Genomic DNA, 25,628 nt, shown 5'->3' with positions numbered 1-25,628 from the left:
TAAAACTCAATTGCATTAGAAGGTCGAATGACACCAAAGATAAACATTTAAATTTGGAAGTAATATACATACATACGCATATACACAAGATTACCTATAAAAAAAATATATATAAATGTATTTATACAAAAGTAGTGTTGTAGTTTGCAAAACGATTGCATTGAAATTTAATTAACAACTATGGATTATTATTGACGAAATTGGATACAGGAACATTTACAGAAATTCTGAGTGTGTTTAATTTACATTTTGCGCAAAACGACAAAAAAAAAACAAAAAATCGAAGCATATACATACAAACATAAATATAACTATGAATCTGAATAAAATGTATATTCATATAAATAAATTACAAGTGTTTAATTTATTATTATTTATTATTATCAACGAGTATCTTTGGATTTGCCACACGGAATACGTTGGGCACCATTCCAGCCAACGTAGTGAACAGCTCCTCGGATATATCGTGTGGAAGCAGCAGTTGCAAGGTGCTTGAAAGGAATGTGGAGAAATTCAAACATGTTACCTTTTCGATTAATAAAAAGTCGAAAGACTCACCTCAACTCTGCACCACCCCATGAGGCTGATTCAATCATAAATCCCTTGGCACATTTGAAGACAAGCTCTGCTCGTCGAATGCACCACTGAACAGTCATGTCCTCGCTCATCTCGTGTCTCAATAATGCTGGAATGGTTAACGTTGTAATATCATGCCGACTGGCGGTTTTTAATATATTTCGCAGTCCCAAAATCACTGGATGTCGAGAGTTGATTTCACTGGGACTGTTGATGGGCTCGTCCGAGATCAAATGGAATATGACATGAGATTGTGATAGATTCGAGTGTTTAGTTATAAAGAAGTCCCCGGTTTTAAGCTTGGGCACATGTTGTTTAATTGGCGAAGATGTTGCGCTGCTTTCAGCGCTGTTGCCACTTCCACTACCATGGCTCGGAGTGCTGCTCGTGTCACTGGTGTTGAGTGCTCGTATCTGCTTCTCAATCTTCTCCAGCTGTACATCCATCTGATCGAAATGGAACTCGGTCGATCTGTTGGCATTCTTGATTATGTTCTTGTTGGCCTGCGCCTGTATGGATGGTGTCAGCACCACGACGCCACAAAGGGAGCTTGAGTATAGACCCAATGCCATGTTCAGTCCATTGAGGCTCTCTTCCGCATGCAGAGGACTGCACAAGTCCGTCACATTGGCGCTAAGTATGCGTATGTTGTGCATATGCTTTAATTGAGATCCCAAATGGATGGTAAAGCTTTCCTCCATCGATGGCTGCTGCGACACGAACATGGAGGATCTATTGCCCAATGGCGTGGACACCGGTGACACTTGAAACATTTGACTGACTTGACTCGTTATCCAATTACGATACTCATTTTTCTGATGACCCATCATCGCCTCCAACTCAGATTCATAGCGTTTGCGTACAAAGTTCTGTGTTGTGTATTGTTGGGCCAACAAATTGTTAATGTCCTCTGATGTAGTCGTTATGTCCAGCTGATTGATCTTGCTGTCCATTTCCTGCTGCTGCGAGTTGTTCAATGTTTCCACTTCATTGTCCATTAGATCGGTCATGTCAGAGATGACCTTGGCATAGCCACGTTCTCGCTTAAGTATATCCTCCAACGAGGTAGAGTGTACAAGCCGATGAAAACTCTGCGCAAATATATCTTCATCACTTGGACCAACGCGATCTGCAAACTGTAGCAACTCCTCTTTATAAAGACGTTCCGTGTTTCGCACAATTGCCTCCAAGTCCAACTCCCCGTTAGCTGCCTGATTGATTAACTTCTCCGCACTGTCGTCCAGAAATTTTTGATGCTCTAGGTCAATAAAAGATTGCAGTTCTCTCTCCAAATCTATTGTGGGCGTATTTTATCTCATGAAAGTCAACGACACAAAATATATATATATATATAAGTAACTTACTAACGTCTTCGTCCAAGTACCGCATCATGGGATCCATTTGCGACAAAAGCTGAGTAACCAACTCCTCAATGCTGTCATCCTCAAAAGGGAACTTTATATCCAACTTAGCTTCGCAATCTTTGCCAGCGTAGTCTTTATAGGCATACACAAAACTGACTGTGCGAGTGGCCTCCATTGTATACTAGCCTTTTGCACTGGCCCTTCCAGAGATTGTGCAGGCAGTTTATAAATTAATTAAACAGTTTCCAGTTTTATCAACAATTTTTGTAATTAAAGCACATATTCAAATGAACTGGAACAATTGTTTCGTGCCTTCAGTTGTGTCGTTTCGCTCAAATGAACTCAAGTGAAATGAGCGAGTGAACTAATTCAGCAAACTGAACTAAAAATCTCAACTCTACTTCTGCGCGAAAGCTCATTGCTCCAAGAGCAAACCACTCTGTTCTTTGTGATCCGCTTAACAGACTCTTTTGCTGTTAAAACAAGACTCTGTTAAAGCACCACTGCTGCCAACTTTTTAGTTGAATAGCTGTTTCTGGCTAAAAGCAACAATTGTTTTTGTGGGCACTTTTGCAAAAATATTAATAGAAAAACTTATACGAAAATATATTTTTCTAGCAAACGAACTCTGAAAAACGCATGAACTAGCTATCAAATAAGTAGGCAACAGTGGCTCTGTTTTCATATAAAAAAAAGGATCCAATCATTTTTTCTTGCAAAATAATTAAAAACTACCAACTTTTGAATACAAAATGCATTAAACAATTTGGCGAATGTTTTCAAATATGTTTTAATATCTTCTATTACATTTAATAGAAGTGTGTACACACTGGCGTTTTCAAATAAAAACACGTTAGCTTTTCATATAAACAATTTATTGAAATTTATTCATTTATAATCAAAATAAAAAATGTGAATTTTAGGAACATCCATAAGTTCAGTTATCATCAGTCATTGTATCTGAAAGTTAAAACACTTTGCTGTTGGTTTACAGCTTCAACTTACCCATGTTGAAATAACCAATTTGTCCAATTCTGCGGAGTTTACAAGTTGGTCAGCCCAACTAACTGACCCAATTGTGAGATTGTAGATTGTCCGTTTTGTGGCTGAGTAGCTTGGCGGCCGTCTTTTCAGCGCTTTGCATAACTTTTCAGCCAACTTGGAACAGAAATGACATACATTTAAATGATATACATTAGTATACGGTGTGTGCATTCCATAATGATAAACCATTTAAATGAAAATCAATAGATGAAAATCAATAGAAACAAAAAAGAAATGAAAATTATAAGGTGCCCGCCCACAATCAACCGCTACCGTATGAAAGGAACTTGGCTTTCTGACTCTAATTGCTTACTTGCCTTTCCAACTTACTCTTCTGGCATCTGCTCTGTGCTTGCTCTTCTGCGCCTCTTTTCCTGTTCTAAACAAAAACAAGACTTAAACTAAGTACGAATAAAATACAACACTACGCTTGAAACTAAACGATTTTTAAAATTTTTTTTTGGATTTTGATTTTTTTTATCATTTAGTCAATTTTACATAAATTCATTTCTGTATGTATTTTATATATCTTTCTTTGCTACATTTTAATGTAAATTTCGTTAACATATTAAAATCCTTAATTGCGCTGACCTCTCACAACTGCATTTATAGATAGACTGCTAAAAGGTATCGATTACAATTAATTTTTGTTCATTTTGGTTACAACTAAACATTGGGGAGATATTTATGTTGAATGTCGTCAATGTCGCTTACAAAAAATGAGCGTCAGAAGCTCCTCATCATCATTACTTAATCCTTGGTTCGCACGGAACCAGCTATGATATTAGTATGTATATTTATTTAATGCTAATACAGCACGCGTTTCGTGAGAAATGAACACGCGCTCTACTCATTTCATAAAATTATGAGAACTTAAGCCTAGTGAAAAAGTAGTAATACATATTTTTAATATATAGATTTGTGTAAATTTTGCACTGATTATCAGAAATTATGTGCGGCAACCGTTAAACCACTGGGGGGTGGGGCTGCCGCCATGAAATTGTTCTTTCTTTAGTTTTTTCTTGTTGTTGTATATAAATAGTACTAAAATTATTGTTTACTAAAGAAGTTGTTAAGCAATGTGGCTAAAAGAATACAAAGTTTAACTTGGTTTGTTGACATCGTTATGTATGATGATTGGTTTTTGTTTTATAAGTTTAGTTTTGTTTTTTGCTTTGTTAGCTTTATCTTAATTAGCTGATCAACTTCAATATGACAAACTATTTTACAATGTTGCTTTGCTTATTTTGGGTTTGCTATAAAATGTTGAATATATAAATATTATGCTAATTGAATATTGAATTGGTTTTTGACGTGTACGTAGATAGGTAGGTAGGTAATTAATTTTTAATCATAAGTATTATGGTAACTGTGCAAATTACTCTCATTGAATCCTGGCCAGCTGCTGTGTACGTGTACTGCTGATTGAGATGCGTATGTGTGAGGATCGCTGCTGCTCTGCTTACTCTTCTTGTCTCTCTCTCTTCACTGTATTTCAAGTTCTGTAACTCTGAGCTGCTGAGATGTGATGTTGCTGCTGTTTGCTTTTATTTATTTATTTTTTTTTTTTCTGATCAATCTTATCGATAGATCACACACTCACACACATACACACTGCTCGCTCTCTGCTCTGTACTGTACTTGTACTGACTTTCGACTGAACCAATCTCACGACTGCACTGCACTGATCCTGATATTTCTCTTCTGTCATGATCATGATTTTGTTTTGGTATTGTATTGTGGTTGTTCTCGGAAAACTTCTTAGGTATATGAGTTGTTGCTCATATCATTGAATTGCGTATCGTTTACTTGACTTTGACTTTTGGGCATAAACTGAGCCTGAGCCACTGCTAATTTACCACCTATAAAATGTCGATAAATGAGAAACGTTATTTAAATCATTTGCAATGCATTCCAAAACAGTACTTAAATTGTTTTCGCTAAATACGATTTACACTAAAAAAAAAAAATAAAACTATAAATAATAAGGAATTAACTTAAAAGCATTATTAGTTTCAAAAGTATGTTCAAAAAGGTTTCAAAAGAAATTATTTCAATTTTCGATATTCAATATTCAATTCTAAGATGCTGTTAGAAGCTACCAGGAAAATACCGATAAGATATGTAGATATAATATAGTAATTATATTATATATTAAAACGCAAGAAGCCTACACAAAATGTATGTAGAAATAAGAAAAACCAAACAATATTGGACAGGTTGATAGGTTGGTCACTTGATTAATTTGGCAAACTTTTTTTTTTGTTAGGGACCTTAACTAAATTTATAACTATGCTCACCTCTTCTGGGCGCCTCAATATCTGCGATTGTTGCCGCCACCATTATTGAAGCCCTGATTGTTTCCATAATTGCCTTGGTTTCCACCGCCTTAAAAAAATAAAGAGAACCCACATTTACTTTAAAAACAAAACTGCTCAACAAAAAACTGCTTTCAATCTTTGAAATATACATGCTAAACTGAACTGTAACAAGGCTGCGTGTTGCCACGTATACGGATTGATTTGAAATACGCATAACATAGCTTAAACCGACGACCTAAGCACTCATCTCACAGCATTGTTGGTAAAACTAACTACCAAACTCTATAGACGTTCCAACAGTTAGGTGTCAGGGTACTGTGACTTTCTACAGGGTAGGGAACGACACGAATACACAGCTCACTGTATACTTGTGCTGAACTCTATCTTAGCTGCTTACCTGCTTTGTTGCCGAAGTTGCCGCCTTGGTAAGGCTGCATGCGGCTGTTGCCAAAGTTGCCACCTCGTTGTGGTCCTCCGCTGTAACTCTGCTGGTAGTTACCGAACTCATTGCCACCATTATTTCCCCAGTTGCCGTTGCCGCCGCCGCCGGCGCCACCACCGCTAAAGTTACCGCCATTGTTGCCCCACTGGTTGTCCCATGGTCCGCTGTTGTTGCCCCAACAATTGTTGCCGCCACCGTAGCCGCCTCCAAAGTTATTACCACCCCAGTTATCATTGTTACCGCCACGATTGCCCCAGTTGCCGTTCTGGTTGCCAAAACCGCCACCACCACCGCCCATACCACCGCCCATATTTCCACCCCGATTACCGCCACCACCACGTCCACCCTGACCACGACCACCGCCGCCACCACCGCCCATATCATTCTGTTTTGGCAATGCTTTCTTCACGTCCACCATTTTTCCGTTGAGCTGATGTTGCTTTTGCACTGCAAAGATAAGTGTATACAGAATATGATTAGTAAATAAACAAGTACATTTTAAATTACTTTAGAGTTGAGCAATATATGGTGTACCAATACTTTTTCATCATCGATGCAAATGTGGCATCAATAACCAAAATATAATATCGGCTGGGGGTTTATCTTACAGTCATGAAACGCCGCACAGACACATCAAACATTGCTATGCGGAGCTGGGACTGTGTAAATGAATTAATCAAGTGAATGAGTTTGTAACGAGGCTGCGTGTTACGCTGAATAGGATTGATTTATACATTCGCATAACATAGCGTAAGCCGACGCTTTAATTCATCTCACAGTATTCTCAGAGGAAACCCGACTCAGGTGAAGGAACAAACCTGTCGGAGTTGTCAGTACTGTGTACAGATTTGATGAATGGAGTCATTGTGAGTGTGGCACATACGTTTTCATCAATTAGGCATAAATAGCCCAGTTAACAAAGATATAATACGAGCAACGTTTATATTACAGCCATGAAACGCCGCACAGACAAATCAAACATTGCTATGCGGAGCTGGGACTGTGGAATGATGTTAACAACCGTGTTGCCAGAGCAGCTTTTTTCCTCTCAAATTCTGGCAATTTCATATAATTAATTTTCTTATAATTAATTGGCTCAATTATGTGAAAGACGATGAAGTCGTAGAAAACTTTAACGGAAATGTAAAAATAAACGTGAATATAATTATGAACATTTTTTCACTGAGATTTAGGCTTTTTTAAATCGACTTCCCACCAAAAGCAACTTTTTTTTTTTGCTGCTGTAAAGTTGGCAACACTGGCTAAAACTAGAGCTGTGTCAAATTCATTGAACTTTATCAGCAAATTGAACTTAAAATGGCAACTCTAGTAAATAGTAAAATAAGTTTGTAACGAGGCTGCGTGTTACGCTGAATAGGATTGATTAATACATTCGCATAACATAGCGTAAGCCGACGCTTTAATTCATCTCACAGTATTCTCAATGGAAACCCGATTCAGGTGAAGCAACAAACCTGTCGGAGTTGTCAGTACTGTGTACAGATTTGATAACAGAAGTGATTGTGAGTGTGGCACATACGTTTTCATCAATTAGGCATAAATAGCCCAGTTAACAATGATATAATACGAGCAACGTTTATATTACAGCCATGAAACGCCGCACAGACACATCAAACATTGCTATGCGGAGCTGGGACTGTTAAAAATATAGAATCCATCTGTTAAACTAATACTTACACACAACTTTGTCCACGGGATCGTAATCGTCGAACTCGACAAAGGCGAAGCCACGTTTTTTGCCTGTCTCTTTGTCCATGACAATATTGATGTCCACAATGCTGCCAAAGTGCTGGAAGTAATCACGCAGACTCTCCTCGTCATGGTCGTCCTTCAGAGCGCCCACAAACAGTTTCTTGACAGTGGCGCCCGCATTTGGCGAATCGATATCTTGACGTGGTACAGCGCGTTTGGGTTCGACGACGCGACCGTCGATTTTATGGGGACGCGCCTTTTGGGCCTCGTCCACCATGCTGGAGTGGGAGTAAGTGATGAAGCCGAAGCCGCGAGAGCGCTTCGTGCGGGGATCCTTCATGACGACCACATCGACAATTTGGCCCCATTTCTCAAAATGCGCTTTCAAATTGTCGTCGGTTGTGCGGTAATCAAGACCACCGATGAACAATTTACGCATATGCTCTGGCTCGGTGATGGAATCCTAAAGGGAAAAATTTTCAAATTTCATATCGATTTTATTTTTTCACTAATTCTAACCTAACCTCTACCCCGCTGACGCACATGAAGAATTTCAAAATGGCGGTCAGCGAGGCACGCGTGTCTAGCAATACATACACATACATACACGCACACAAGGGTGTACCACAAAAAAAATGTATTTTCACTTGTAATTTGCATACTTACATCATCGTGCTGGCCATTGGAGTTTCCATTTTGATCGTTGTGACCACCCATTTTATATTTTTTATATATTTTTCAAATTAATTAACTTGTAATTAAACTTTTAGCACAACGCTGCTCGAAAACGTAACACTCGCTAGCGATGAAAAGTTAAAAGTGAAAAGTAATGCTTGCTGAGATGCCAGACCGTTTTCGGCGTACTAAAACCAAAGGTTGCCCTTCCAGTATAATTTTTCGATCTGGCTCGATTTTTCTTACCTAAAAAATAGGTAGATATCCGAAAGAAGGTACATTTTTGAATGTATTATTAAATTTATTATTAAATTTTCTTAAAATTTAGGAATTAATTTTTGAGGGTTTTTTATAAAGTTTTGTCGATTTTCTGATATTTTTTTTAAAATTATATTTGTAACTTCTCTCCCCTAGGGGTGGACGAACTTTAAACCTTCATTAACAATGTTTATTTTTATTAAATCTAAATTCGAATAAGAATTGTACATTACTTTGGTTATATTTTGCTAAATTATTGCTAAAAATAAAATAAAAAAATATTAAATAATATACTAAAATAAATACAAAATGAGCTAAGAATCGAAGTGGACCCAAGGCTGCCACACCGTTTGGTTTTAAAGGTACATCGTTTTACGGTACAAAAATAGTACCAAATACCCATTCCGTCGCTTCGACAACTCTGTTTTTTACACAAAAGTTCAGGATGCCGAAAAAGAAAACCGGGCAGCGAAAGAAAGCTGAGAAACAAAAGTTAAGGCTGAAGGAGATAAGGGGACGCGAGGTTCCTCTCGCCGATCTTCCTTGCAATGCGCCGATGGACTGCGACAAGTGCGAGAAGAAGCAAAAGTCGCGTGCCTTTTGCTATTTTTGCCAGAGTGTCCAACGTCTGCCCATTTGTGCACAGTGTGGCAAGATCAAATGCATGCTCAAGACCGGCGACTGTGTGATCAAGCATCCTGGAGTCTATACCACTGGATTTCCAGGAATGGTTGGCGCCATTTGCGACTTCTGCGAGGCGTGGGTGTGCCACGGCCGCAAGTGTCTCACCTCGCACGCCTGCACCTGTCCGTTGCAGAATGCTGTTTGCCTGGAGTGTGAACGCGGTGTCTGGGAGCATGGTGGACGCGTCTTCAAGTGCTCCTTTTGCAATGGCTTCCTGTGCGAGGACGATCAGTTTGAGCATCAGGCCTCGTGCCAGGTGCTCGAGTCGGAGAACTACAAGTGCCAATCTTGCAATCGTCTTGGCCAATATTCATGCTTGCGCTGCAAGACTTGCTACTGCGAGGATCATGTGCGTCGCAAGGGCTTCAAGTATGACAAAAACAAGGCCATACCGTGCCCCAAGTGCAATTATGAGACGTCGGTGACCAAGGACATGAGCATGTCGACACGTTCCCATAAGTTTGGCCGGCAACAACAAGGAATGGGCAGCGATGATGAGGAAGGATACGGTGGCTACTATGGTGGATATGGTGCCAGTGGCAGCGCTGGTTACTCCTATGACGACGATGAAAGCTATGGCGATGGGGATGACGATGACGATGATGATGATGATGAGAGTGAGAGCGATGATGAAGATGACGAGGAAGAAGAATCAAGCGAAGAGGAAGAAACTGCCAAAGCAGCTGATAAAAAAGATGACAAATAGTCCTTGTTTTGTCATGTATCAATTATAAAAGAGATAACTCTGTTGGGGAATTAGAAATGAACGTATATCAATTGAGTGTATTTGCACCCTTGTACCAAACCTATTTAGTGGTACAATAAATGCAAATTTGATCAAGAATTGGGTACAAATTAATTGCAATTAAGTGGCAACTATGATTGGTGTTTTTGACATACAGAAAGCTGGCTGCTATGAGTAAGTGTAGGAGATACAGCACTGCTGCCAACCTAGCAATTTTATAGCTAGTTCTGGCTATTTTCAGAGCTCGTTTGCTAGAATAATTTTATAATTGCTATTAGCCGAAAATAAAGGCATTTTAAATTTATATTCAGGCAGAATAATTCAACTATGTCTCGGTATGAGTATTTCTTAGAAAACTATTGACAAGTGCACGCAAAAATGATTTCCAGCCAGAAACATATATTTTCCATTAAAGTTGGCAGCGCTATTGCGTGCGATATTTGTATCTAAGAGGTTGGCAGCACTGGTTTGCAGTGCGCACGTTTTGTTTAGATTTTATTTGCAATGGATGTTTTTAATAATCGCCCCGGTTTTTGTCCAACTTGTGGATCAATTTTACCACCTTTGCAAATGAAAGGCAACGTATTATGCTACAACTGCAAACAGGAGTTCGATCCAGAGGGTAAGCAGTGGCTAATATTCTCAAGAGCACATTCTCATAACTCTGTCTCGCAGTTTACAGTGGCGAAAAATCGGAATATACTATACAATTTAATACGTACGATCCCAGCAAATTGTTAAGGAAAGGAAAGCGCGAATCGGAATCTGAAGAAGCCGGTGGTCCTGTGGTGGAGCGAAAGTGTCCCAAGTGTGGAAACGATAAGATGTCCTATGCCACTTTACAACTACGCTCGGCGGATGAAGGACAAACTGTGTTCTTCACATGTCTCAAGTGCAAGTGAGTACAGTCTATGAGAATCAATCAATCGTATCCATGCTTAACTATGTTTTCTTTTTATTTCACAGATTTAAGGAATCGGAGAATTCCTAGGTGTTTAATCTTAGCTGTTAACTAAATGTATAGATACAAAGATTTATAATTAATGGAAATAACTATGACCGACGGCCTGCAAATATAGATGTAAACAAAGAGAGATTTATATGATTAGATTTATAACTTATCACAAGTGGGTTGCTTACCTCGATGGCCTTTAGACGATTCTTGGGATTATATACTACTAAATTCGAGACCAGATCTATTTCAACAGCATGTGTGCAACTGGGAAACAAGTTATCCCAGTGTATGCCAACCGAATTGGGAAATCTAAAGGAAGAAGTTAGCTTAACATCAAACATATCCTGAGCCGGATTTGAATAGTCCCTACCTTATTTTACTGTAGTCTGGCAAAGCCGTAAGCTCTGGCCATTCGTTTAGGCGGGGACTTCCCAGCGTGCGTATTATAATTGCCAGCTGTTCGATGTCAGTTGTGCCCGCAAAAAGGGGAACACCACGTAGCATTTCAGCCAGGACATTGCCACATGCCCACAAGTCGACGGCAGGACCATATTTCTGACTGCCCCAGAGTATTTCAGGAGCGCGATACCAACGAGTGGAAACCTGTGGCGAATACAAGCGCGCCTCCTCATCGGGAAAATGAAGGCGTGCCAGACCAAAGTCGGCAATTTTGAGGACATCCGTGTGGCTGATCAGCAAATTCGCAGGCTTAATGTCCCTATGCATGATGCCCGCCTCGTGGAGATAGGACATGCCCTTAAACATCATAAGGGAATATTTGCGCACCTGCTGGCGACTCAATGGATTTTCTACGTTCTTGAGCCGACCATACAAAGTGTCCGGCATGTACTCCAGCACCAGCGATAGTCCTGTGAGATCGGGATATATCTCAATAATGTTAAGTATCTGCAAGATGAGCGTTTATATATTTACATTTAAGATAAATAAATATGTTTGTGCTTACGTATTCCGAGCTGCACAGTTGTAGAGTCTTAATCTCACGCAGCGTATTCAATGAAATGTTTCCGAATTTGTTTTTTAAGGCCACCTTTTTGATGGCCACCTCCACGTTGCGCTGTAAATCGATGGCCTTGAACACGCAACCGTGGACTCCTTCGCCAATTTTGTCCAGCATTTTATAACGACTCGGCGCATAGTCCTCCATGTTGTGTCCCTGCAATAATAATTTAATAATTGGTTGCAGCAGTGTCAAGAGTTTTTCATTCCGGCCGTAGTCCCTGGCAACGGTCATAACAACGAAGGAAGTTAGCAAAACAAAAGTCCTTAACCCCCCGTCCACCTGTTGACTGTTTTTGTTTTGTATACAGTTTTTCTTTACAATGTTGTTGACAATGCGAAATCGTAGCACAAAGCGAAGACTGTCAAATCCTTAGACATGCGCATATCCATGTCCTTTCACGACTGTCAGGTCAACTGTCAAATTGTCAGGATACACAATTTTTCGGACCTTCACAACTTCCAACGCAACGGAACAGCTAAAAAAGAAAATTCAAATAAAATCGAGCAAATATGTATTTAGACATTAAATAAATTGTGCTCGCCAGTTAAGATCGCGGTAGGTTTATCAAGTATACGACTTGGTGTACATTAAGTATACGACTTTGTCTCAAATAACTGGTGCAAAAATCGCAGAATCTAGTGTACTTTTTAACATAAAAACATCAAGTTTATTATCCTAAAAAGGGTTCAAGACTATAAGCATAAGCTGGCATTATATTATATTGTGAATACTGTGAATTCTTGTTTTTGTTTTAAGTTGCTATAATTTAGTGCAAGGACTAAACCATATATGCATGTGTGTGTGTGTGTGCATGTCGATTTTCTAGTGACATGCATGGACACGCATGCCTATCCGGCGCAGCAGCACCTTGAACCAATTTTAAATTGATATTGTTACTGGGCTTGACTTTGAAAAAGAAATTGGCCTCTGAAGGCTTTGTACAAATACGTACAGTTAGTAGTGTAATTGTTTTGACAAATAAATATATTTACATATTGGCTTTTTGTTTTTAAAAATAAAAATGGATCTCATTATTTCATTAATTGTTAACTGCTGCTAAGAACCATTCTAAGGATAACTAGCAACATATAAAAAATCAATTTTCTATATTAAATAAAATAAGTGCCTTTATTGTTTAATAAATTATTTGATTAGATGTATTATTCAGTGGCTCACAGCATATTTGACATCTTCACATTTTAGACTATTAAAGAAAATATTCTTAAATCTAAACAGCAATTAACTAGTTCGCGTTTAAATTTTAATTATAGCTAATTCACTTTAAATATAAATTCATTTAAAATGTGTAATATCATATTACTAATATGTAAAACTAGTGGGTCAAATAAGCTGAGAGCCATTGTACATACATTCCACACGTGATACATTCCACATTTGCTGATGCACTTGTAATGAGACTCAACTTACCGTTATCGATTGGCAGCCCGCGCATCAAACATGTTCCACCCACAATTATTACGGTCACTATTGCTGTGCCTTGGCCTCTGTCTGGTCTTGATTCAGGCGAGAACTGCCAAGCGCTCGGATGTTTATATAGCTGGCTTTTTTCCGTATGGCGATGGCGTGGAGAACTCGTATACGGGACGGGGAGTTATGCCTAGTGTTAAATTGGCGCTGGGTCACGTCAATGAGCATCCACAGATATTGACAAACTACAGACTGCACATGTGGTGGAATGACACACAGGTAAATGAAACAACTCCTGCAGTTAAGAGATATGGTATTCATAATTCTACTTCTACAATCCCAGTGCAATGCTGCTGTGGGCGTGAAGTCCTTTTTCGACATGATGCACTCGGGTCCCAACAAGGTGATGCTCTTTGGTGCCGCCTGCACCCACGTCACCGATCCCATAGCCAAGGCCAGCAAGCACTGGCATCTCACCCAGCTTAGCTATGCGGACACTCATCCCATGTTCACCAAGGATGCGTTTCCCAATTTCTTTCGAGTGGTGCCCTCGGAGAATGCATTCAATGCGCCACGCCTGGCATTGCTCAGGGAGTTTAACTGGACACGAGTGGGCACCGTTTATCAGAATGAACCACGCTATTCCCTGCCACACAATCATATGGTCGCGGATCTGGACTCCATGGAGCTCGAGGTGGTGGAGACCCAAAGCTTTGTCAATGATGTCGCCGAGTCACTCAAGAAACTACGTGAAAAGGATGTACGCATCATTTTGGGCAATTTCAATGAACACTTTGCCCGGAAAGTATTTTGCGAAGCTTACAAGTGAGTTTTACTCAAAGCTTGCCAGGATTAGGTGTTGATTATATGCTTATTTTACAGATTGGAGATGTATGGACGAGCTTATCAATGGCTGATTATGGCCACTTACACGACGGATTGGTGGAACGTCACGCTGGACAGTGAGTGTACTGTGGAGGAGATTGCCACGGCCCTGGAAGGTGCCATGTTGGTGGACCTATTACCATTATCAACCAGTGGAGATATAACAGTGGCCGGCATTGTAAGCATATTTTTAATTTATAGTGGAATCGAATTCAATATGTTATTTATTGTCCACTGCAGACGGCGGATGAGTATCTGGTGGAGTATGATAGATTACGCGGCACGGAATACTCGCGCTTCCATGGCTACACCTATGATGGCATCTGGGCAGCCGCCTTGGCCATTCAGTACGTGGCTGAGAAACGTGAAGATCTGCTGACACATTTTGATTATCGTGTCAAGGATTGGGAGAACATCTTCCTAGAGGCACTACGTAACACATCCTTTGAAGGAGTAACTGTATGTATTCTAGAATACACATTTGTGAACTATAGACTGATCTCAATTGTTTCGTCTAGGGTCCTGTGCGCTTCTACAACAACGAGCGCAAGGCAAACATTTTGATAACCCAGTTTCAATTGGGACAAATGGAGAAGATCGGTGAATATCACTCCCAGCAGGCGCACTTGGACATGACATTGGGCAGGCCAGTGCGTTGGGTGGGCAAGTCGCCGCCCAAGGATCGCACTGTGGTCTACATAGAACACAGTCAGGTCAATCCCACCATATACATTGTGTCAGCCAGCGCCTCTGTTATTGGCGTGATTATAGCCACCGTTTTTCTCGCCTTCAACATCAAGTATCGCAATCAACGGTAAGAGAAGTCGATCATCTGGAATGCTTATTTTAAGCCTGTAATTTCCTTTGTAGCTACATCAAAATGTCCAGTCCGCATTTGAATAATCTGATCATTGTTGGCTGCATGTTGACATATCTGAGCATTATATTCCTCGGCCTGGACACCACCCTGAGCAGTGTTGCCGCCTTTCCCTACATCTGCACGGCACGAGCTTGGATCCTTATGGCTGGCTTCAGCTTGGCCTTTGGTGCCATGTTCTCCAAGACGTGGCGTGTGCACTCGATCTTCACGGATCTAAAGCTCAACAAGAAGGTGATCAAGGACTATCAGTTGTTTATGGTTGTGGGCGTGTTGTTGGCCATAGATATAGCTATTATAACCACCTGGCAGATAGCTGATCCTTTCTATCGGGAGACCAAGCAGCTAGAGCCAAAGGTGAGCATCAGATCATCTCTTCTATATGAATAATACTTAAGTAATTCTTTACCTGGCAGCATCATGAGAATATTGATGATGTGCTTATAATACCCGAGAATGAATACTGCCAATCGGAGCATATGACGATATTTGTTAGCATTATCTATGCATATAAGGGCTTGTTATTGGTAAGTAGATTTGAACATTATATTAATTCTTTTATTTATTTATAACAATTGCATGCAGAAATTGTTTATAAAATTTAATATACAATTTGAAAAAAATTAAGAATATTATGACTTAAGAAACAACATGATATTTCAAATTCAACGAAAGATAGTTTATTAATAATAAGATTAAACTAAGCATAGTTAAGAACTCAATATTTAAATAGTCTAAAATTTGTAATTGAAAAATGAAACTAATATGAAAAGTTTTTAATGATTTATTATTTCCTGTTTCGCTGCAGGTTTTCGGCGCCTTCTTGGCCTGGGAAACCCGACATGTCTCCATACCAGCACTTAATGATTCCAAGCATATTGGTTTCTCAGTCTATAATGTGTTCATCACCTGTATCGCCGGCGCAGCCATTTCGCTGGTGCTATCGGATCGCAAGGATTTAGTTTTTGTCTTACTCTCGTTTTTTATAATTTTTTGTACGACAGCCACTTTGTGTTTGGTGTTCGTACCGAAAGTAAGACTGGTAGTAAGGAAGTTTTGTAGTTTTTGTAGCTGTTATATACATCTGTACATGAATTAATTGCATACGCAGACATTTTATGTACATTTGTAATATGAATGTTGTTAATATAACGAATGTTTGCTTGATCTATTCAATCTTTGAATATGATCATTCTGTCATTTCTAAACGCACTAAACTAAATTCAAAACTTTGAATGCGCTACATAACACTACATGCTAACTATATACTTAATCTAACCTTAATGTAATCCTATCCACATTTTTATTTCTACTTTTATATGACAGCAATGTTTGCTGGCATTACTGACTATATAGTCTGTCCTATATCAACTCTTATAGTTGTTTTATCCTTGCTGTGAAGTGATTACTTTCACCGTCAATTAATCTAATGTATCTCCATCGACTTTCAGCTTGTGGAACTCAAGCGCAATCCTCAAGGAGTTGTGGACAAACGAGTACGTGCCACATTGCGTCCCATGTCTAAAAACCGACGCGATTCCTCGGTCTGTGAGCTGGAACAGCGTCTGCGCGATGTGAAGAATACCAACTCCCGCTTCCGCAAAGCTCTCATGGAGAAGGAGAACGAGCTGCAGGCGCTGATCCGCAAACTGGGACCGGAGGCACGCAAGTGGATCGATGGCGTCACTTGCTCCGGTGGCACCACTGACCTGGAGCCCATCCTAAGCGAAGATATTGCCAGACTCTCAGCTCCACCCGTGCGACGAGAGATGCCGAGTACTACAGGTGAGTGTCAATGGTTTCTCACCTAACATATTCATTCATTGCTTACGGTTTGCACTTAGAAGTTACCGAGCTGACCTCCGTGGATAGCATTACCTCCACGCATGTTGAAATGGACAATTCATTTGTCTCTGTCCAGTCCACGACACTGGCTCCGTCGTTGCCGCCGTAAGTACTTTGAAACTCATATAAACTCATGACCATAAATTAAATTTATAAAGCTATTTTTTTTTTACTATCAATTAAATAAATGATTGCCTAAAAATTATAAAAGATAAAGTTAAAGATAAAATTGATCTAATAACTAGTTGGATCTAATAGCTAAAATTTTATTAAAGCTTTGACTTGTATCATAAGCTTGCTAGTTCCAAAGTCTGACCATCTTCAAACTGTCATAACAAAACTAAATTTATTTGCTATCTGGATAAAGTTTTTTACAATATTACAGTATATTCAGCTCAACCTGAAGTCTTAAATGTTAGTTCAGGTCAAAAGAAGCATAATAAAAGCTTGAAAATAAGAATAAATATTTAAGAAATACAATACTAGTTAAGATAAGAATAAATTAAGGAGCTCATTACAGATTTTCTTGCATAAAAAGTAATGAAGGCCAAAGTGAATATTTATATGCAACATTTTTTTCATTTGTGTTTGTATGTATATTCATTGCTGTAAATATCTGAAAAATTTATTAATAAATTTCTATTTAAACAGCAAAAAGAAGAAACAATCAATTGTAGAGCATCATGCGCCTGCTATGATGCAACCCATACAGCAGCAGTTGCAACAACATCTGCAGCAGCAGCAGCAATTGCAGCAGCAACAACAGCAACATCAGCAGCAGCAACAACAACAACAACAAGCATCATCACGACATTCTGGAGAACAGACCAGACATATGCCAATATGGAGAACAGTAGAAACTGGCGACTGTGCTGCCATGCGGGAACGTCGACAATCCAATTCATCCCGCCACTACGAAAGCGGCAGTCAGACGCCAACGGCAAAGCCCAAGTACAGTACCACACATCGAAACTCCTCCACGAACATTTCCACCTCACAATCGGAGCTGAGCAACGTTTGTCCGCACAGCAAACCCGGAACTCCAGGCGTTATCAAGAGTAAGTAGTTGACGCACCCATGGCCAATATGATTGGTACATCAGCATCAGTTGTTTTTCAAGTAACATATTTTTAGTTAAACTCATTTATATGCATACTCTGTACCAGCGATTGATTTATTTTGGGAAAAATGTCCGACTATATATATCTATATTATTTATTATTTTTACTTAATTAATTTACTTTTATCCAAGTGTTTCAAGGTTTACTTATTTTAAGGCACTAGTCACAATAATTGCATGTTAAAATTTATATTTTATTTACAAATTTATATCTTACCATTGTTAAAACTAAAAATAATATTAATCTCAAAATATTTAATTTAGATTTAAATAAAAGTTATACAAAAAATAAAGAACATATTCCCACTTGTGACAGCTCCCTCTGCCTCGGACCATCGACGGACAAGTATGGGATCGGCGCTCAAGTCAAACTTTGTTGTCTCGCAAAGCGATCTCTGGGACACACATACGCTCTCACATGCCAAGCAACATTCCCGGCAGTCGCAACGGACTTATGCCAGTCCACAGCGTTGTTCCGAGCACCATGGACACGTGATGGCCTATGATCAGAGCACAACCTCGCCCATTCAGCGCTCCGTCTCGGAAAAGAATCGCAATAAGCATCGACCCAAGCCACAGAAGGGCACCATTTGTCAGAGTGAGACGGACAGCGAGCGGGAACGCGAGCCAACTCCAATCAGCGTGCAGCAATGTGCTCAACCTCGCAAATTCAATCGCAACTCCAACATTCAGCATGCGGCACATCATCACAGCTCACCGAATGTGGCGCCGGATAAGCAAAGGAAACAACGCAATAAAACCGAGCATTCCATCTATGGTGCCAGCTCCGAGACGGAACTCATCGAGGGCGAGACGGCCATATTACCCATATTCCGCAAACTGCTCACGGAGAAGAGTCCCAACTATCGTGGTCGCAGTGTCGTTGGACAGAGCTGTCCAAATATATCCATCAAATGCGATATCGTTGAGTACTTGTAATCGAAAATGATGAAATCCGAGCATGTCGGATACAGTTTTTAGCCGTTTGGGTTGATTTGTAGGTACAGACTCCTTAAACTCCACATGGAATGCAATGTCTACTAAAGTGAAGCAAGATACAGAATTTCGTAAATTGCAAGCACACCATAGTATTGAAATTTAGTTGAGAAATAAAAAAAGAATAATTGATATAAGTAACTGTCACTGTTGTTCTTCATAATTGTTAATAAGTAAAAATAGGTATAATAGGTAAGAAAGGATATTCCAGCAACATTAAGAGGCTATAATAAAATATATAATTAAATAGTTTGTTTCACAAGTAACATTTATTAAATCACCTCAACACATTTGTTTAAGTTCAATTAAGGAAGTACAAGGTTTTTCAAGTATAGTTAAGTACAATACGTCAAGATTTCTTTTTTTTTTTCTAACTCTCATTGTCTGTATAAACATAGACTTTTTTTTTTAAATATTTTCATTTTGTCACCTTCTGTATCACAGTTACATGGTTATTACAAACGTGAGTGTGTGTGTGTGTATGTGTTTTGAACGTTTACATCTAGGATAGACAACACATTTAGTACATCAACGTACATTATATAGAAGTGTATGCATGTGTGTATAACTACCATATATGGTAACTATATATATTGTATACATACATTCTAATTTAATAACGGCGCCAACATTGTTGTCCGAGTTTAACAGCTAATAGAAATTCAGAGTATAAATAGTTTTGATTACAGTTAAGTATATAGATAATACATAAACATTCATTAATGCTTCACTAAAAACTTCTATAAACTAATAATACCGACATTGTGCCGTCGTACAGTTATTTTTTTGGACGTACCCAGTACTCTCCGCTAATTGCTTCAGTTTACAAATGTGAGCCAACTTTTGGCTCCTGGCGTCGAACGTTACAATAATTAAGTAAAAATGCGCATTGCAACTGGCTTGAAGTCTTTTTTAAATAGCACTCTAAAGAGTCGTTTGCTCAAGCTTAAAATATTTTGAACGCTCTCTCAATCCATCACTTGTTATTATCTCTATCTAATGTCAATATCATCATCATATCTCTATATCTCTCAAAGTATAAAATGTTGCAAACATTTACGCAAACTTTTTGCCTCTTTGAGCTTTTGCTTAATGCTAACAAAGTAGTTGTATGCTGGGTAGCTTCACAGCTTTGCCCTGTATAAAAATGCAAATTGTCGCGGCTGCAGTTTGATATTATACCCTAGTGCACGGTTTGGAATGAGTGCTCAAAGTCCACGGGCAGAGCAGGCAACGTATGTCCACTTTCTGTGCCCGATATTGTCTTAATCTGGCTATTGGAATTCAGAGATTCTAGTTCATGTGTCTCCGAATTGGCCATCTCAACAATGGCTGAACTGGTGGGCGTTAACAGCTGCTCACTGGCAATAATTTGACTGGGTTTTCTGTTGACCAAAAAATTTCAGTTAATACTCAATAAAAGTCAATAAGCAATAGACTTACCGTTCGTAGAATTTATTGGCCTTTGCCGTGCGACGTTTACGCAATTTTGGCCAACCCAGTTGCATGAAACCATATTGGGGTCCGGCCACTTTGAGCATGCTCATTAGGAAAAAGGTGGCATACAACCAGCTGGTAACCATGACCACAACCAGGAAGATGCCAATCTGTATGTAGGGTAGTATATTTGATGCCATCATGATGCCACCGGCAAAGCCAGTTGTTGCCGCCGCCATAACCGTAGGTCCAATGATTCGGGACAGCACAAATTCTGTGGCTGCGACACGCTCCTTGGATGGCGACAGGCGATAGTGTATGCCATAATGCAAACTAAAATCTACAGCGAGGCCAATGGCCGTCGATACGGCAATGCTCTCCAGAATATTCAGTTGCCAACCGAGTAAAATTAGCACAGCCACGGTATTGAAAATTGTCAGAGAGACGGTAATAACAGCATATATAGAGATGATCAGATTGAGCGTAAAGCAAAGCAGGACCACAAGCGAAGCGGCCATGGCCAGGACAATGGAGACGATTGTGTCATTCGAGAGGGTATCCTGAACATTATAGAAATTTAAATCGCTTATAAACCAACCGCCACGTAACTCTAGTGGTGCCGTGCTGAGTTGCTGCTGAAACCAACTCTCAACTCTCTCGTAAAACACTTTAATGTTGCTATAGATGGTGCTATGGCCGACATTTGAATCGAACTCAATGATTAACGCCTTGACGAGCAGTTGTGTCTCCAGGCTATAGCTCTCGTTACTGCTGTTGCTCTCCAAATATTGGTCTAGATGGTTGGGAGCAGCTGCAAACTTGGGACCCGCTTTGCTCTGAATCTCTCGATAGAATCTCGTTTCACACAGATTTGATATGCATTGGGGCAAGCACAGCTCGAATATGTGTGGCTCGAAAGGAAACTGTGCATTGCAGCAAGGTGTGAGATCTGTGCGCGTTGTGTCCATTTCATCAATGCATCTGAAAAAGATAGAATTGATTTAAATACTTGTACAACTTTGTCTGCCAGTTAACTTACCTTCGCTCCATGAATCGAATAAAATTCTCAATAAAACAATTTGGCAACAAGAAGCTAAAAGTCTCTTGATAAAATGGCTGCTGTCGCATATTTTGGCAAAAGTTGCGCACCCAAATCTGTGACTCTTTGCTTGATATATTAAAATTATTGTCATAGTGTAGGTTGCCGTATGAGTTCGGGTTTGTATAATCGCCATCGTCCACCGCCTCCACTCCCCAAATGAAACGCATGCTCATATTGGCGTTCTCAAATCCTTGCAGCGGCTTCTCGAACCAAAACTGATGTCGAAGCTTGGTGTAAATTTCAAAGGGATGATGTGAGACAAACAATTGAAAATGTGGCTTCTCTGGCAGCTGCAGACCCGGATACCAAAAGACAATGATCGCACTTGCTGTGCCAAGGATTGAAAAGATTATTATCCATAAAAATGCATAGTTCATAATGCTGTGTGTGATGCGCTCCTCAAATAATTCACAAAAACGATTAATTGACTTTTTGCAGGCGTTGATCAGCTTTTGTGCCAAATGCTGTTGGCAGGACATGCGACTGGCAAAAAGACGCTCCATAATTGAAACCGATGCGGGCAGCCAGGTGATCATGAGCAGATAGTTTGTGACCACAACAGTTCCAGCAAAGATTCTGCAAATTTTGTGATGTTAGTTAGTGATAATATTTGATATGTGATGGTCTTACCCAAAGCATTTTATAGCCGTTATGGAGCTGCTGTACGAGGCATAAAAGGCACCCGCTGTTGTTATTGACGTGACAAACATAGAGGCAGCCGCATGTCGCATGGTCAGAGCCATTAAATTCTCCAATGTTTCCGTATGCTCATTATGCTCCAATGGTGTGGGCAGCGTTGACTGTGTATTCAATGTGCTGCTCTTGCTAAAGCGCTCGGCCAGCACACACTGCCAGATCTTAAGAAACAAGAAGACATCATCGGCACCAATGCCAATGATAACCACAACGGCAAGTAGATTCATGTAGGGAAAGAAGCTAAACTCAAAGACCAAAGTGTAGACAAAGTAGGCTAATCCCAGCGAGAAGCAAATGGCACAGCAGGACATCACTGTGATAAAGGCGGATCCTGTATATAACCAAACGCAGGCCATGACAAAGAGTCCGCCCAGAGATACCAACCAAACATCAGTAAGCAACAGCTCGCTAAAAAGATCGTTTTCCAAACCCAAATCCATGCCAATAACTTCAACCAGTTCGTTGCTCAGATCGCTATAAATAAAACCAAATGAAGTAATGGATATTAGATTAGAAATTTTTAGTGCCTCGCAAAAGAAACTGTGAATTAAATTTATAGAATCCTGTAAGGAGATGAAAAAAAGGAATCAATAACTAGGAAAAAAAAAGAAACTGTTGAAAGTAGTAAAATTAGAAAAATTTTGTTCCATCCAATTTGGTACTCTTTGTACAACTTGTCTCAATTCCTACAGGGAATATATTAATACAATCATCTACAAATCAAGGTAAATTTTAAACACAAAAGTAAGTTATTTAAATTAAAGCAAAATAGGTTTAGAGGACATGGCAACTGCACAGGAATCCAAAACACGCAGCGAACGCTTGGCTGCAGTGGACGTCAATGAACTGTTGCCCAAGTGCATAAAGAAGAAGACGACGACGAAAAAGGACTTTGTGAATCACATGTTCGATGGTCGCATATATAAACCAAAGCGGCTATTTCGTCATCAAACTGATGCGGCATTGATCTCTGGCCATTATGCGAACAATCTTAAAGTGAACAATATCGAAATGAAGACACGCACTTGGCCATATGCCATGGATTGGCGTGAGGAGTATCGTCAATTCTTGATGCGCACAAAGTGGTGTAACGAAGAGATCTACAAGCTCTTCTTTGAGTGTCCTCCAGTGCGATACGATCAAGTTGAAGAATTCTTAAAGGACTTGCAGAAGACTTGTTATGGCTCGGATTATTCGCCGAATGAATACGTATCGTTGATAAGCCAGAGAACCATTAAGGCCGACATCGGTGATCCCAATTGCAAATCGAAGGATATTCAAACGACATATGGCAATTACTATAATCGACTTGATGAACTAAAGAGATTCGGCGGCAGTTTATATAGTAGACCACCGCCTAAGGATATGACCATGGAGAACTTTCTTAAAAATATGCGTAAACTATTTCGTAAATATGATTTGAGCACATACTACGAAGAAATATGCGTGCCAGCTGTGGTTACAGCAAAGGATGGCAAAATGCCTTCAGGACCTATTGATCGTTATACGTTACGCAAATACTAGACATAATTTTACAATCTTTACAACTTACACATTTTCCCATTCGTGAAAGAGCGGCAGGATTTGACTGGAGTGTCGAACGGGCACAAAAATCATTGCGTATTTCAAATAAACATTCGTGTCCTGCAAAAAAAAAGGGAAATGAACATACAACTGAGCTACTTAAGCTGACATTAATTACTCACATTTGGTTTAATAAAGCCAAAATCGCTCAGAAAGTTGAGCACGTTAAAGACCAAATTGTGTCGCGTGCATTCCTCCGGAGCATAGCATCGATTTAAATCGTTACAATTGATGTCTAGCTTTAGGTAATGATAATACTCATAGCAATTCAACAGCAGGGTTTGTAATAATGAAACATCCTCTGTGGTCAGATCAAAACAGGAACTCTTATTGGCCAACAGTGTGGCATAGTTAGGCAGCGACCAAGGACGACAGCAGTTTGAAGTCAACATTTCGGGCTCACAAAATGCCTGGTAACTGGGTACAGAGGCGATTTGATCTTGCAACTGGCACATGGCTAACATGCCGTTTAAATCAAATAACGAGTCAGTTGCATTGGGTCCAATGCGTTGCACCACAAAGTGCGAGTAGTCTTTGTGAGGTGAGGAATCACAGAAGAATCCTTCGATGGGTTGGCGCACTTTCGAGTTGGACCAACCATCGTTGGGTAACGCAGCTTGCTTCAGTATACGCCATGTGCTCTTCTTGCTTTGCACACGGTCACGATGCTCGTCCTCATCCACGAACGTCGTATTATGACCATACTCGATCTGTTCGCTGCGTCTGGTCGGTTCTAGCAAGGAGGGACTGCTGTCATTGGTGACCTCGTAGTCACGGAACACTCCGCTGTCGCCCATCCACTTGTCGCTTAGTGGACTTTTGGTTGCTTTTAGACGCTTGTTGATTGCCATCAATTTGTGAGCCACTTCGTCGTGCTGGTTTTTCCTGTGCTCCTTGCGTCGCTTATTATTTTTGTGTTTTCGTCGTGGGTTTTTATGTCGTTTATGATTGAGATGTTGATGTCGCGGAACACCGCGTGTCTTTTCATATTCTAGCTTTTGCAACAGATCCGTGGGATTGGAGAACAAGGCACCGTTTCCATTGCACTCCTCTTCCAGATTATGCCAAGCGGTCAGCCTTTTACCTATTTCGGTGCCTCGCGTCTCAAAGCCCTGCAATATGTGAGTGTTTTATTAAAGTGTGAGCATGCGTAGAATTGATTTATTGCCCTGGGCATAATGAGCATACTTACCAAGGTGGGGTCACTGAAATCGGGCAGGTCGTTGAATATTAGTGCAACTATTATGCAGGCCACGCAATAGACGGCAATGGATATGACGACCAGGTACGGTCGCCGTGCCAGCACATGGTAATACCAGTTCATCTTCTCCGAGTCGAAACACAACATGCCGAAGCAGCAGCAACGGCAACGCCGCCCGCTCGACAATATATTCGCAAATTAACTCATTCAGTTTGTTTTCATCAGTGCAGCCGCAGCTTGTAGAATTTCAAATAACCTTGGGCAAATAATGTCCTGGGGGCAGTGCTATTGTTGTTGTTTATGTTGTAGATAATGTCGGGACCTGCCTTGCAAATTATGATTGTTTATCTCTGGTTATAGTTCACTTTATTCTCTTGATGTGAGGAAAAATGATTTAACATTTTCTTTAAATGCACGCGAAATAAACCACACGCTGAGAACTAAAACTAAAATGAATAAAAAATGCGAATGCAAAAAATGCGTAAAAACACAAGCAAAATGCACTAGTGATGTACATATAGTATATCGATTTTAATGATAAATATCGATTGAAGCACAATCGATATAAGTTGCGGAAAATACTCGGCGCCAGTAGCGATAAATTTAAATTTAGGTATTTGCAAATATCAAAGCACCATCATTTTGCAACGAATTAATAA

The 25,628-nt window shown here is 39.9% G+C and overlaps 8 protein-coding genes across 13 annotated transcripts; 4 read left to right on the top strand and 4 right to left on the bottom strand.

The window, feature by feature from the left end:
- Positions 1-142: 142 nt before the first annotated feature.
- On the bottom strand, positions 143-2,250 carry LOC117789745 (protein C12orf4). The gene is made up of 3 exons (XM_034628859.1): positions 1,941-2,250; positions 559-1,870; positions 143-491 (listed from the first exon to the last, which is right to left on the bottom strand). Exons 1-3 carry the CDS (start codon positions 2,113-2,115, stop codon positions 371-373), a joined length of 1,608 nt encoding a protein of 535 aa, XP_034484750.1. The 5' UTR covers positions 2,116-2,250; the 3' UTR covers positions 143-370.
- A 548-nt stretch (positions 2,251-2,798) lies between these two features.
- On the bottom strand, positions 2,799-8,326 carry LOC117789632 (heterogeneous nuclear ribonucleoprotein A1). 4 transcript variants are annotated; one of them, XM_034628689.1, is made up of 5 exons: positions 8,127-8,326; positions 7,446-7,923; positions 5,703-6,194; positions 5,285-5,372; positions 2,799-3,098 (listed from the first exon to the last, which is right to left on the bottom strand). In XM_034628689.1, the coding sequence occupies exons 1-4, from the start codon at positions 8,175-8,177 to the stop codon at positions 5,299-5,301; spliced, it is 1,095 nt and encodes a 364-aa protein (XP_034484580.1). In that variant the 5' UTR covers positions 8,178-8,326; the 3' UTR covers positions 2,799-3,098; positions 5,285-5,298. The 4 variants fall into 4 exon arrangements, with proteins under 4 accessions (XP_034484580.1, XP_034484579.1, XP_034484577.1 ...); XM_034628688.1 differs by lacking the exon at positions 2,799-3,098 and adding an exon at positions 3,511-4,846 and having other exon boundaries at positions 8,127-8,325; XM_034628686.1 differs by lacking the exons at positions 2,799-3,098; positions 5,285-5,372 and adding an exon at positions 3,513-4,846.
- A 497-nt stretch (positions 8,327-8,823) lies between these two features.
- On the top strand, positions 8,824-9,921 carry LOC117789966 (zinc finger protein 330 homolog). Its single transcript, XM_034629185.1, has one exon. The coding sequence runs from the start codon at positions 8,839-8,841 to the stop codon at positions 9,781-9,783; it is 945 nt and encodes a 314-aa protein (XP_034485076.1). The 5' UTR covers positions 8,824-8,838; the 3' UTR covers positions 9,784-9,921.
- A 351-nt stretch (positions 9,922-10,272) lies between these two features.
- Positions 10,273-10,922, top strand: LOC117790384 (DNA-directed RNA polymerase I subunit RPA12). The gene is made up of 3 exons (XM_034629821.1): positions 10,273-10,444; positions 10,498-10,720; positions 10,789-10,922. The coding sequence occupies exons 1-3, from the start codon at positions 10,327-10,329 to the stop codon at positions 10,811-10,813; spliced, it is 366 nt and encodes a 121-aa protein (XP_034485712.1). The 5' UTR covers positions 10,273-10,326; the 3' UTR covers positions 10,814-10,922.
- Positions 10,863-11,942, bottom strand: LOC117792834 (cyclin-dependent kinase 20). Its single transcript, XM_034633126.1, has 4 exons — positions 11,742-11,942; positions 11,148-11,683; positions 10,963-11,086; positions 10,863-10,889 (listed from the first exon to the last, which is right to left on the bottom strand). The coding sequence occupies exons 1-4, from the start codon at positions 11,940-11,942 to the stop codon at positions 10,863-10,865; spliced, it is 888 nt and encodes a 295-aa protein (XP_034489017.1).
- Positions 11,943-13,221: 1,279 nt separating this feature from the next.
- LOC117789960 (gamma-aminobutyric acid type B receptor subunit 2) lies at positions 13,222-19,090 on the top strand. 3 transcript variants are annotated; one of them, XM_034629180.1, is made up of 12 exons: positions 13,222-13,505; positions 13,570-14,051; positions 14,109-14,289; positions 14,352-14,570; positions 14,630-14,925; positions 14,982-15,345; positions 15,405-15,515; positions 15,797-16,021; positions 16,440-16,773; positions 16,836-16,938; positions 17,485-17,891; positions 18,270-19,090. In XM_034629180.1, the coding sequence occupies exons 1-12, from the start codon at positions 13,257-13,259 to the stop codon at positions 18,890-18,892; spliced, it is 3,594 nt and encodes a 1,197-aa protein (XP_034485071.1). In that variant the 5' UTR covers positions 13,222-13,256; the 3' UTR covers positions 18,893-19,090. The 3 variants fall into 3 exon arrangements, with proteins under 3 accessions (XP_034485071.1, XP_034485070.1, XP_034485069.1); XM_034629179.1 differs by having other exon boundaries at positions 16,833-16,938; XM_034629178.1 differs by having other exon boundaries at positions 15,797-16,033.
- A 106-nt stretch (positions 19,091-19,196) lies between these two features.
- Positions 19,197-25,469, bottom strand: LOC117789962 (protein dispatched). The gene is made up of 7 exons (XM_034629182.1): positions 24,961-25,469; positions 23,891-24,880; positions 23,737-23,828; positions 22,119-22,658; positions 21,426-22,064; positions 20,393-21,367; positions 19,197-20,334 (listed from the first exon to the last, which is right to left on the bottom strand). Exons 1-7 carry the CDS (start codon positions 25,114-25,116, stop codon positions 20,133-20,135), a joined length of 3,594 nt encoding a protein of 1,197 aa, XP_034485073.1. The 5' UTR covers positions 25,117-25,469; the 3' UTR covers positions 19,197-20,132.
- Positions 22,868-23,936, top strand: LOC117789961. The gene has a single exon (XM_034629181.1). It carries the CDS (start codon positions 22,968-22,970, stop codon positions 23,706-23,708), a length of 741 nt encoding a protein of 246 aa, XP_034485072.1. The 5' UTR covers positions 22,868-22,967; the 3' UTR covers positions 23,709-23,936.
- Positions 25,470-25,628: the final 159 nt, after the last annotated feature.

This window comes from Drosophila innubila (genome assembly GCF_004354385.1).
Source record: "Drosophila innubila isolate TH190305 chromosome 3R unlocalized genomic scaffold, UK_Dinn_1.0 2_E_3R, whole genome shotgun sequence".
Lineage (NCBI taxonomy): Eukaryota > Metazoa > Arthropoda > Insecta > Diptera > Drosophilidae > Drosophila > Drosophila innubila.
Note: the sequence above shows the minus strand (reverse complement) of the source record. Positions and strands in the feature narration are given on the sequence as shown.